The sequence below is a fragment of the Vicugna pacos genome, chromosome 8 (assembly GCF_048564905.1).
Source record: "Vicugna pacos chromosome 8, VicPac4, whole genome shotgun sequence".
Lineage (NCBI taxonomy): Eukaryota > Metazoa > Chordata > Mammalia > Artiodactyla > Camelidae > Vicugna > Vicugna pacos.
Window position 1 is genome coordinate 54,527,384 of NC_132994.1, and position 12,678 is coordinate 54,540,061.

At 37.9% G+C, this 12,678-nt stretch overlaps 1 protein-coding gene across 2 annotated transcripts in view; it reads right to left on the bottom strand.

The window, feature by feature from the left end:
• Positions 1 to 554: 554 nt before the first annotated feature.
• Positions 555 to 12,678, bottom strand: part of MAP7 (microtubule associated protein 7) — a 156,361-nt gene continuing 144,237 nt past the window's right edge. For both annotated transcript variants that reach the window (XM_072965909.1, XM_072965910.1), the window contains exons 16-18: positions 11,827 to 11,929; positions 3,837 to 4,060; positions 555 to 2,021 (exon numbers count right to left, since the gene is read on the bottom strand). In XM_072965909.1, the coding sequence (XP_072822010.1) occupies positions 2,011 to 2,021; positions 3,837 to 4,060; positions 11,827 to 11,929 (338 nt within the window). In that variant the 3' untranslated portion in view covers positions 555 to 2,010. The remainder of the gene's footprint in view (positions 2,022 to 3,836; positions 4,061 to 11,826; positions 11,930 to 12,678) is intronic.

Sequence of the window (12,678 nt, forward strand, 5' to 3'; positions counted from 1 at the left end):
ACTGACCTAGAACAGACTGCAGTGGTATGGAAAAGGAAACTAAAAGCCCACTCACCCTCATTCCATGGAGAGGGTCATATTTGATCCCTGAGAATTTCCCTTAATGTAGTGCCTATTAAGCACCTCTTCTACATCAGCAGGCGAATACTGATCTTCAAAGGCTAGACAGAAAGCAATCTAGCCACTGTAAAGATCAAGGTCATCCTCTGCCAGTGTCACTAACAAAATATAGTTAACAATTTTCTACCACTTCTAATTAAAATTTGATTACTTAGAAGGCTTTCAGTTTTGCGTAGTGAATGCTCAACGTAAAAAAAAATAAATAAATAAAAAAAAAAGGAAAACCTAGCCAAAACAGAACTATTGCTCTCAATTTTAAATAAACCTATTCTGTATGCCTGTTCAGAGGAAGCTGACTGAGGTTAAATGAAGAATAAGTTGAAAAATTAAGAATCAACTTAAGTGAAGGTATGACAATAAAGAAACCTAAAAGAAAAACTATGTCAAACACATCTGATGTTTCACGCTAGGTCGATTTAAACAAAAAAACCCAATTTGGTTGAACACATTTTTTTTTTAATATGACTATGTGTACATGGACAACTCAGATTAGGGAAAAACCCAAAATTAATGTTTTAACAAATTACAGCTGTTACTAAAGACAATATGCTTGGATTGTAAGGAAACAGTCCAATAAATGAATAGCTTCTCATTCAATCTAGTAGGTTAATTAATCCCTCTTTTACTAAAACACACTCTAGTGGCAGAAGTTTACCTTTTTTTTTAACACTCCGTAATAAAAATGTGTTCCCTCAATATTCTCTCTCCTTCGAATGGTAAAATAAAATTGAATTTATATTATCAAATGAAAGTTCAGGTTTATACAGCTAAGCTCAGCAGCAAAAGTGAAGAAGAAGAATGAAAGGTGAAAGCTCATGGATGCAACGCAGAACGAGGGCCTTCGGGAAGGTATCCTGTAGTGTCCTGGGTGCTAAACAGTCAACATTCTGTCACTTTTTCATTGCTCTTAAACGAGCAAAACCAAATTCTTTTTTTATTTAAAGAAATACTAAATCTTAATCTCCCCCCCGTCCCCCATATAATTTGTGATCAGGTAAGGCAAAGATAAGTCCCACCATCACTGGGGACAGCAGCAATAAAGAGACTTCAGAAATAGCCCTGAATCATCGGCAACATTCTCTCATGGTGACACAGGAATGCATCCCATAAATCAAATTTTGCAGTGTTCTCACATTATTCTAATTTATTTTGATTAGTTTTAATCTGAAAAAACTTTATAAATACATTATTTAAGAGGACAGTGAATTATTTTCTTGCTCTGAAAAAATAACTTTTTTTTCTTCACATTTTAAAACTGTTGAGTATGCGTTTCCAAAAAGAGATGCAAGAATAACAGGACGGCGGGGTCTGCAGAATGTCCATGTACAAGGTGCATTTACAAGAACCTGGTAACCTGCCTATAGTTTGCCTCTACAAACAGAGCGCGTTGTAGTAATACATAAACAAACAGGCTTAATTTAAACACCTCTCCTATTCACTCTACTTGTGGAACCAAGAGGTACTTATATTTCAAGTATTATACTGTAAAAGGTAAAAATTTTTGTGCCAATTTTACATGTTAGCTTTTAAAGACCAAAATACCTATGTGAAAAATCATGCCTACTCAGCCCATCTCTTTTTATAGTCAAATGCTCTCATCTTTTAGAGAATGCAGAAAAATATTGATTTCCTAAGAAGGAGCACACTGGAAAAAGCCATTTTAAAGTACTGAAGAACGAGGAGCATTTCTTTTTCTCTACTGGCAAAAATTATTAGAAAAGCTATCCAGTCTGTTGTCTTTCGCTGGTTTTAATAAAGTCTTTTCAAAATGATGATCAAGAAATCCTTAGAAAACTGGAGGAGGGGGATACTCCTTTATAGCATGGAAGGAATTCCATTAATTGTAGAAATTCTTACTAAATTTCTGCTTTGGTTCTTCAGAAGAAATGCTCATATAACTTCTATATTAGGAGACAGAAAAAAGAACAGGTTAATATGACATTTAAAATCTCAAAAGAATACTATCGTAATGTCTTACATTCCTAAAGCCTTACCATGCTTCTATATAGACATTGTCTCATGTAAGAATAGGCAGTTTTATTAGGATCCATGTTCTTATATTTAAGTGAATTCTACCACTAATAGGAAAAAGTCCTTTTCTTTAACTTAGGCTCTATATCATTTACTTTTCTCTACTGAATAAGTCAACTGTGCTTTTCTTTGAGGTCAGGGCTTTTACGTTCATCTTGAATCCTCAGTACCTGATGCTTCGGGCTCCAAACGTATATTGGAGGTTAAGTAAATGTTTGTTGATAAGTAGTCATGGCACCAAAAGAACCCTAACACCACATAATATCACAGACACTGGACTTTGTTCCTAGAGAAGGTACGGAAGAGGGAAACAGTGAGGATGAAATGACAGGTCAATCAAAAGGTGATTTAAAGCCTGGCAAATGCAACAGGAAGTCATCTGGATGTTCCTATGGTCTCTGTGAATCTGTGACGTGACAAAGTAGAAATGTTTCCACCAACACATGGGTAAGCAGAGTGTTCTCACAGGCAGAAGAGTCAGAATGTCAGGCCGCATCGCTTCCTTCTACAATCTAGAAAAGTAGACCACTAAAGTGAAGTTACACTCACAAGATCAGTATGTTGAAGGGGGAAAAAAAAAGACTAGCTTCATTTGGATAGACAGTTCAGTATTGGCTTTTTCAACCAGTTAAAGTGGTTAAAGAAAATATCTGTTACAAGTTCACAGATGGAGCCTAAAAGACAAAACAATCTGATCACAAACAATTCTTTAATGACTCATGTAAACCTCCCAAATTCGGCTGGCTCTGTTCATGATGGTGACGGATGCTGGTCAATACAGGAAAGTGATGTGTTGGGAAGAGAAGTCGAAAGAATTCAAAGAGGTTTGAAAAGAGATGGAGCTGGATTATCCCACTTACTTTTTTTTTTTTTTTAACATTTTTTATTGATTTATAATCATTTTACAATGTCATGTCAAGTATCCCACTTATTTTTGAGACTGATGGGATTGTGCTGTTGAGTTACTATGAGCACTGAGTTGGTCATTTTTTACGTTATTTCTTTGGGTCCTGTAAAGTTATTGTTCTTTTTGCACAAAGACTTCAGGTTAAGCATGAGTCCCAGAGACAGGGTATGACAGAACCACCTGCAGTTTCAGCAGTGATAGTTGCTCAACAGGGGATGGAAGACCCTTGGGTTTAGCATGCTCCTAGTTTGGAATGCCAGTCCCATTACCTAAACTGTCTCTATGTATCTTATTAAATTTAAAAAGGACAATAATATTTATCCAGGTTGGTAAACTCAAAAGAGAAAAATGATGGGAGAACACAATGGCAGTCTTTAGATATCCAAAGAGCTGAGAAAGATGAAATAAAAACCAAACCTTTTCTCCAGTGGGCAGAACGAGTTCAATGGCCCCTAGCTTATGGTGAGGCATCACGGGTCTGTCTTAACACTAAGTGTTAAGTGACACTGACAGCATGCGCTCTGGGGCCATGCAGGGTACACTGCTCCACGAGGAGGCTCATGGATACGCAGTGGGTGCTGCAGACTGAGTTTCTACACCGAGTGGGAGAATGGGAGGGGTGATAGAAGTTGCCCAATCCAACTGAAAATTCAATTTCTGTGACCCATGCACAATCCTTCCATGTGGTTTGTTCGGTCCCTTGAAGAAGGTTCATTCCCTTCTGGGGGACACGTACGTCTTTATGGTGATCACTGAAGGGAGTCTGAGGCAAGCTTACCTGCTGTCTGCTGTGTCTGAACACCATCTACCTGAGGCAGTGGCCCAAGTGTCCCTTCATCGTCAAAGGCCAAGATTGGATTCAAAGGAAGATCCGCAGTCTCACTGGTGGTGACATCTAATCTGGATGGTTTAGAGCCAATGGGCAAATTTATAATTTCTTCAAAATTTTCATTCTGAACTGATACTCCATTTTCATTTGGTTGTTTTTCCAAATTGGGAGTACTAGGGAATTTGAAAAATCAAAATTAAAAGAATTTAGTATTAAAACTGGAAAACGCATTTTCAGGACAACCAAAAATTTTCATAATAAATAATTTTATGATCTTACAATCAAAATGTTAGAATGACTGACCTCATCATTACTAACAGTAATGGTGAATTCTGACATATTTGGATTTTAAATTCTTATTTAAAAAAAACTTTTTAAAATTGTTCTTATTGATTAGAACAGATTATCACCATGAATAGTTCTACATACATTTAACAAATTTCTACTGCAGGGATTTTACATTCCTTTGTCTGATTAAGAGTAGCCCTTATTAGGACTTTACTTCAAAGATGAGAGGATTATAATTTGGGGGTGAGGGGAGTTATTTGCACAAGCCGCACAACTACTGGGAGACAGTCTAGACTGAATATATGATCTCTTGATCTCCGGCCGTATGTTTTTCTCACAATGCTATTTTGTATACTCCCTGGCTATTCAAATTTCAGCCCTTCCTGGATATCTCTTGCTTCCTAAAACATGTGCATAATTTTATAGGTAAATTTTTCAAGACCAACCTTTTCATCTTTGCCTCTGACCCCACCTTGATCCTTATTAATTCATGCTTAATATCTTTGGATTTTTGATACATTTTAACTGGCCACCAAATCCTTAATTTTCTACCTGTAATTTCTCTTAGGGTTGTTCACTCCCCCTGCACACTTTGTAAGCCAATAGGCAGCCCTTTGTATGTTTATTGGCACACTTTACAGTGTAGTAAAAACAATGCCTGTGCATCAGATGAATGCTAGATTAATTTTATTGTTCATCTTAACTGACTGCAGCAGTAAACTTACTTGCAAGCTTCATAATTTGTTCAGTGCTCAATTCATGCATAAAAAATGACTATTTGACATTCTAAGGTTAAAAATCTTCAAATGGAAAATAAGAGTAAAAATATGAAGCAGAAATTGTAAAGGTTTTAACTCCTAACACATACTGATCATAAACTGAATGTCTAGCTCTAGATAGAGGTCTATGGAAAGAGATCAGAAAATCAGGTCTCTAATGCCAGTAATGCCCACTGCCTGAACTTTAGCAAGTTAGCTACTCCTTCCCCAAATGGTAGAAATGAAGATAATACACATCCAATCTTTCCATTGCCTTTTTTTTTTTTGAGGAATCTTTGCTATTGAGGAAATAGTACTTTCCTCAGTCAGTGAGAAATATTGCTTTTGTGGAACATATTCTAAAGCATTTCTGATTTGGGTATTTTGGTATATTTCTGTTAAACTTTTTCTTCTAGAAAAAAAAAATCAAGATGCCTGTCCTAGGCACTGCAGGGTACATTGAAAATATTATCTGTAAAAGTGCTGTGGGAAAAACAAAAATATTATACACATTCAGACTATGATGGTGCTTTCCCACTATTTCAGCAAGGAGGGGGTTGGAGGCTTGGCATCACAGTGGTCTACGTGAGTGTGCGCACACACACACACACCTATCACCTGCCGTCCTAGGTGCCTGGGCTGCCACACCCATCCTCCTGTTTTTTTCCAACACCACTGGGCTTTCTGTAACCAGGGAAGAGTTTTGGTTCTCCTCCCAAAGAGATTTTTAAGTAGAAGTTTGGGTGAAAGAAAAAGAAGAGGAATGAATCTTCAAAACCCCGGTGCCTTGACCGTCTCAACTCCCGTCATCTTCTAGGCCTGCGTGTGCTGACAAGCTGTGTGGCAATGCCAACCCCAGACTTGAGTCAAAAGCTGACCTCATTTTCCCCTCCCACTCCTACCCAACCACCCCATCCATTCTTATAGCAATGACAGGAATAATTGTGCTATATGTTTTTGAAGCCCAATTATTAAATGTTCAGAGACACTGATCAGCAGAAACTACAAAACAGACTGAAGTCACTGGGTTTAGGGTTTATGGATCTGCGTGTCCTCTCAAGATACGAGCACCAGCTTCTGAATTCCATTTGGCTACACTCTGGAGGTTGAAGCTGGATGCAAGACTCTTGAAGACCACGTACTCAGTTGGTCCAAAACCTAGTCAGGGAAGGGGGCTGGACCATGGTGGAAATCTGATAGTCTATACATCTTATGGTAGCCAAGACCTTATTTTCAAATTTTTCTTATCATGTTATAGTGAGCAACTTTGAAAGTGATACATTGCCTTCTGTCTGAATGATAGGGGCTTGGGAATGTTACTTTTCCTTTAGACAAACCTAAAAACGATAAACTCCTAAGATTTGGAGGAAAACCACTAGGGCAAAACCTGAAATTACTACAAATCCCCTGTGTAAGAGAGAAGGAACATTCCATTGAAAAGACAGTTCCCTAGGGCTAAGAACAAGCATAATAAAATGTCTTGTAGGGGTATTAGGAGGGTAAGACAGTAGACTGTATGTATACTCATGAGACTTTTTTAGCTTCTAGAATAGAGATTCGCAGCTGGACATGGAAGAACGTATCTGAATGACCTAAGAAACTTAATTTCTTCCCACCACATCCCCAACACACTTGTACTCACACATTTATCTGTATCCTCTGTTGCCTGTTTCCATGCAAGTTTCCTATCCATGAAGAGATGTTCTCCTCCACTCCCTGGGCACTTCCCTCTATGATACACTCTCTAAAGAACCTAAACGGCTTCTGGAGTGAGAACCATCCGGTCCAGGCTCATATATTTCTTGGCATCTTTAAAAGTTGGCCAGAATTTTGGCAACACCAACCCTCTTCAGTTCTACCTATTGTCAACAGGGAGACTGTCAGACAAGGAGAATAGCTTTCATGCTTGAAGAGGATCGCATACCAAAACCCAGAGCCGGAGAAACCACAGGGGCCAGACGTGTCACTCAGGCCGTTCAAGGTTCAGGGTGTTCCTGTGCACGGTTTCCCTGTACCAGGAGTGCTGTGAGTGCTGGAAAAGGAGTATCAGGAGGACTCAGTCATCCCCGGGTCCTGTGAGACCATTTGCTGACATCCTCGTGGGGTGGGTAGGGGCGAATATAACCCAGTTCCCAGCACTCATTTATTTTTCCTAAAGAGAAGACAAACCTCCTCTTCGAGTACAAGGTACTCGAGACATTATAAAAAGGCAAACTTCCCCTAATCTGAACCAAAAATATTCCTCCTCAGGAGTGGAGTTTTCTAGTGAAAACAAACCCTGCCACCCTGTCACAGTGGATTCCAGAGTGTCACCCACATCAAGTTCCTTGGAAAGGACCCTGGGTATCTCCAACTAGTGATTTAATTCGTAGTGGGCAGGCTGGGGGAAATCTGTAATAGCAGGGCATTTAATAAAGCAGCTGACTGCAAGGATTATGGAATGCTTCACTAAACGTAAGGCACTGACGTGAAAAACAGTGACTCTGGTAAAAGTGATTTCAAGGTTGACTTGAAACTGGGTGTAAAAGAGAGCATCAGTGGAAATGATTTATTTGTAGTTTTAAGTCCTTCACAGGATTTCGGAAGTAAAACTGTTTAGAAATATGAGTCTCCGCTGAATCAAAAGGAATGTTCATTCGTGAATAGGAAACTGTCTTAGGGAAGGGTATGATAAGTACAAGAGGTCCTTCTCTAGATGAAGGAGGATGAGTGGCAGGCAGCCTCAGGGTCAGGGGCTAACGCCAGTTTTATAATTATCTGGAAGACATACAGGGTGAACATTTTGAGTATGCAGATAATACTTATTCTGGGAAATGCAAGTCATAAGAAGAACCCCTTGAGCATAACAGGGAAAGCAATGAGTTTAGAGAACTGTAGGCTGAGCTGTCCTTACGAGACGGAGAGTTATCAGCCACAGTGGAGGTAAAAGATCTTGCGATCACTGTGAACTGCTTCCTGGTGACACTGGATCTTTAGGTTTTTATGGTTCAAGAAAGAGCCAATAAAATATGAGGCAAAGGAAGATGGGACACCAGATATAACACAAAAGTATTTTTCTACAATATCACACTGCAGCTACACCCACTATACTGTGTGTCCTCTAAACACTGCACTTTTGAAGGATAAAGATAACACCTAACGTTTGTATGGGGCAACACGGGTTTAGGAACTCCTTCACTGACAATATTGTACCCTACCCCTCTTCCATATCTTGTGAGGGAGATATCGCCAGGTCCAGATGAGATGTTCTTAGTTTTCTAAGTAGGTTAATCCCAGAGTTGTTGAACTTCTAGGAACTTTTGGGGGGCAGGGTATAGCTTTGTGGTAGAGCACATGCTTAGCATGCATGAGGTCTGGGTTCAATCCCTAGTACCTCCTAAGCCTAACTACCTCTCTCCCCCAACCCCCAAAGTAAAATAATTAAACAATACAATAATAAATAAAAAAAAAAAATATATATATATATAAAAAACTAGGAACTTTTGGTTCTAAAGCACTTCTTCCTCAACTCCACACTCATGTTGAAGAATCTCTAGAGAAATATGACTCAATGATCAAAGATCTGGAGAAGGAGCCTTTTAAAGATAAGGCAAACCTGTTAGTTTTTTTTTTTTTTTCCTTTTCTGCCTCTCAGCTCAAAATTTACCCTCCATTTCTGCTCTGTGAAATTGGATCTGGGCCCTTTAAATAATTTTCCTTTGCCATCTTAAGCTCTGTCAATCATGGCTGTTGGAGAGACACTGTAGGAGGAAGGAGTTCTGCTTTTTGGTTTGGGTCAGCAGGCTCTGGCAGCACATCCTTGGGGCCTTCCCAGTGTCCGGCTCCTGTGATGCTTGAGAATTCCTCAGTGCCAGTTCCTGCAATACACCATAGCCAGCAGCTCCCCACCAGCATCCTTCTAGGGCAGACTTGCGGTAGAGGACCTCTGGTGAGACACCTTCCAGTGGACAGCTTTTCCCCAGCATTCTAGAGGATGGATATCTGGCCAGGTCCACTGTCAAGAAACCATAGCAACTTCTCCACCATCTAATGTCTCACAGTCATATCCTCTCCAACAAGGTCTGGATGGAAGCCCTGAAAGAGGGGACTCTTCCTTGGGTATGGCCCAGGGGATGGGGCTGCTGCTTTTATCTGCTATTCCTGTATTCTTTAGAGTATTCTCTACTTCTTACTAGCCAATCTCCTGTTACTCCAATCCCAAGTAACAGTTATTCTTGATGTTACGTTTTCCTGTTCAAATTAATCTCTGGTTTCTCTCTCCTGATTGAACCCTTACTGATGTAGTAAGCATAACAAAAATATTCAGTTAATAAAATGAAAGTAGAAAGGGAACAGAAAAAAATCCATAAAATCATGAAAGATATGGAAATTGTGAAAGAGGACTTATTCCCTAAAACCTAATTTATGACAATCATGGGTCCTAACTTTTAAACTGCAAGTTCTCTATAAGAGAAATACAAGTACTTCTTTATGTTGTTACTACGAGAGATGATGTAAAGTGAAAATACAGATTGTTTCAAGATTGGCATGGATAAATTCAAGGAAGATAAATTTTAAAATAATTAAGGGAAGCAGAGTTTCTTAGGTTACACATTGCAAGCTTTGTGTATCACGCAATGAGGAATAAATTTAACAGCACACTAAACATTTCCCAGAGGCCAGGGTCATTCAGAAATGGACTGTGTTTCTCAAACTGGGTTCCAACTCTTTTTTTTTTTTTTTGGGTTCCAACTCTTTATATGAATTTTTACAAATTTGTTTTTGCTCCGATAAAATTAAAAAAAAATCATTACAATAGTCTGATCATCTACATAGCTATCACAAAACTGAGTGTTATCACATGATTTTGGTGCTTCATTCTTCATTAGTATTTCAGAGCATACTGATATCAGGTAGTACCAGCTTACGTGACAAGGGCTAATAACAGACCAGTTTGAACTGGGTAAATATTGTGTTAATGACAAGTAAAAGCCAAGAGATATCATAGTACGCTGTATGAAAAGAGATTTGAGGTTTTAAAGCAGTTTAAACAGAGAAAAACAATGGGTGAAATAAATCACCAGCAACTCATGGTAGCACAGAGCATCTCTAATGCATCAGGTCCATGTGTATACTGTTGCCTTAATTTCAGAAAAATATTCTTCATGACAAATATCTTTTAATTTGAATGTTTTTGAGCTAGCAGTGTTTTTTTTTATTAAAACTTAAATTTGTGATTTGTTTTGGCTTTACAGATAGATAAGACCTATCAAAAACTTAAACCTAAGTTTATATTTGTAAACATAGTAACACTTGCATAACTCCAGGAATCTGCTAGAATTTTTTTCCTTTAGAAGAGAGATAACATTGGGGCCAAAATGGATTTAATTTGTTAGGGTCATTCTTGTGTTATATACTAATGTTTATATTTGATATTAACCTGGACCTGCCTATATTATATTAAGTGGAAGACTAGAAAAAGGTCTGTTTATATTTTTCCTAGTAGTATTATGTTTCAGCTTGTTATATAATAATTGATCACTGGTGATTTTACCACTGAAGAGCATCAACTAATGTATACTAATTTTATTCCTCAGAGAGAATTATAAGTGTCTTAAAAAACCTATTCCTTATTATAATAATGGAGTTCTCTCTGTGGTAATTTTTATCCTTTCCTTAAAATTTCTGAACTCAGTGAATTAAATGTCATAAATTACAGCAGTTGGAAATGAATATTTTATTTGAAAATCAAGCTGTAACTAAAAGTGTAATGTCCCTTACTGGATACTTTAGGTAATTATAATTATGACAATAAACTTATTCAACATAATCAAAAGCTTATTGTTAAGCGCTCTCTTAGTAAAGTTATCTTCTTTGGTATTATAGTGGGCAAAATCAAAAAATTTTTACTGTCCCAGAAAGATAACCACAGGTATTTTATGACTAATAGACAACTTAGGATATCCAGCTTAGGGTAACTTATCTTTTCATTGCTGCCAGTAATATAAAATGCTGTGCAGAAATGTGTTTTTAGATTAAGAAAAAAATTAATTTATGTCTATTAAATCATTATATGGAATACCTTAAACTCAGACAGTGGTCAATTATATCTCAATAAAATTGGAAGAAAAAAGATCTTAAAAGACATATTATCTGTTAAAAGAAAAAAATTAAATTCAGGAGCTTCAATTCTTTGATGGAAGCAAAGATTGATATTAGAGGCAGAAGAACTCATAAAACAATTAAATAAGTTCTGAAAATTAAAAAGTCATAGCTGAAATTTTTGAACATTTATTACAAATATTCCTACAAGTTCTCTCTGACTGGATTTAGGCACAGGCTATGACTACCCTTATTTTTCATTTTTGAGAGTGCTCTTACGACACTGTCAATGTAATTGCAAGAGAAGAGAAAGGTAATATTTCTTCAATCCATACTTCTTTCTTAACTATTGTTAGCAACCTTTTATTTCCTCAATAAGAAGACCCACAACTAGTGTAAGAAATACTGGCATCTAAATTTTGTTTACTATGGAGCAAACCTGTGACTCACTGTAAGATTTCACTGTACAGTGAAAATACAGTCGTTCTATATCATTAAAGGGTGTGAAGGTGGTCTAGATCATGCCAAATATATACAAAGAAAAGCAACATTATTCCCTGTAACTTTTTAATAGTCACACAAAAACCTCACCATCCTATTTAAAGATTCAAGAAAAAAGATATTTTCCTTTTCCGAGATTACAGAATTACTAGTTCTATCAAAAATTAATGATCCTCAATAAAAATAAACCTTCATGTTAAAACTCTGAAATTCTGCCCAGCCCAGAAATTCTGGTAGGACTGGTGGGGCAAAAGCAATAGCGCTTTGCTCTAATGTGTATCAGTAAAAGAGGCCTCAGCTGTTTAACTCACCTCTCCGCAGTCACTTTGGATTGGTGTGAGGTAACCGCATGGGGGCTGGCTGCTGGTTCTCCTTGTCCTGGAGAGTTTGTCATACATGGAAGTGCAGATACCACTGGACATAGCAAAGAAGATGGAACAAAGCGTTACTACTACTGTACTGTCAAACTCAAACCCTAGGGGACAATGCCTGGATGCACATCCTGGCTCTACTACTTATCAGCTATGTCACCCTGGGCAAGCCACAAACGCCCTGTGCCTCAGTTTCCTCATGGATAACAATACCTACCTCATAGGCTAATGTGAAAATTAAATGCACTAACACAGGCAAAGTACTTAGAACACTGCTCAGTACGTCATAAGGGTAGAAATCAGTACTGCTATTATTTTCACTTGCACTAAATTGACTTTGGATCAAAAATATGTAACACCGAAACCAAAGCAACTGATGAAGAAAGCAGTAAGCTGATTTCATCAGGCCAACACTGAACATCTTTATTGAAGGATTTGGAGCAAATCATCATGAAATACCTAAGTGATGGAAAATATTTTTTAAAACTCAGTGTAGTTATACCCACACTTAGAATGGTAGGGATGTCATGCCTGGAAGGCCAGTGAATTGTACCTAACTACGTCATCAGTCATTCAATGCTCCCCACTGGAGTCTAGCATAAGCCAACAATATTGATGACTGACTCTAAACTCTGGGCCAGGTTTACTTCAAGTCTTGTAAACCTTACATAGGTCACAGTTTCAGGGACCTCTGTGGCAGTTTATGGTTTCAGCTTGATGTGAGAGAATAACTGAACTAATTCTGAGAAAGTGTTATTTCACAGCCTGGCACAAATTCAGTAAAACTGCCAG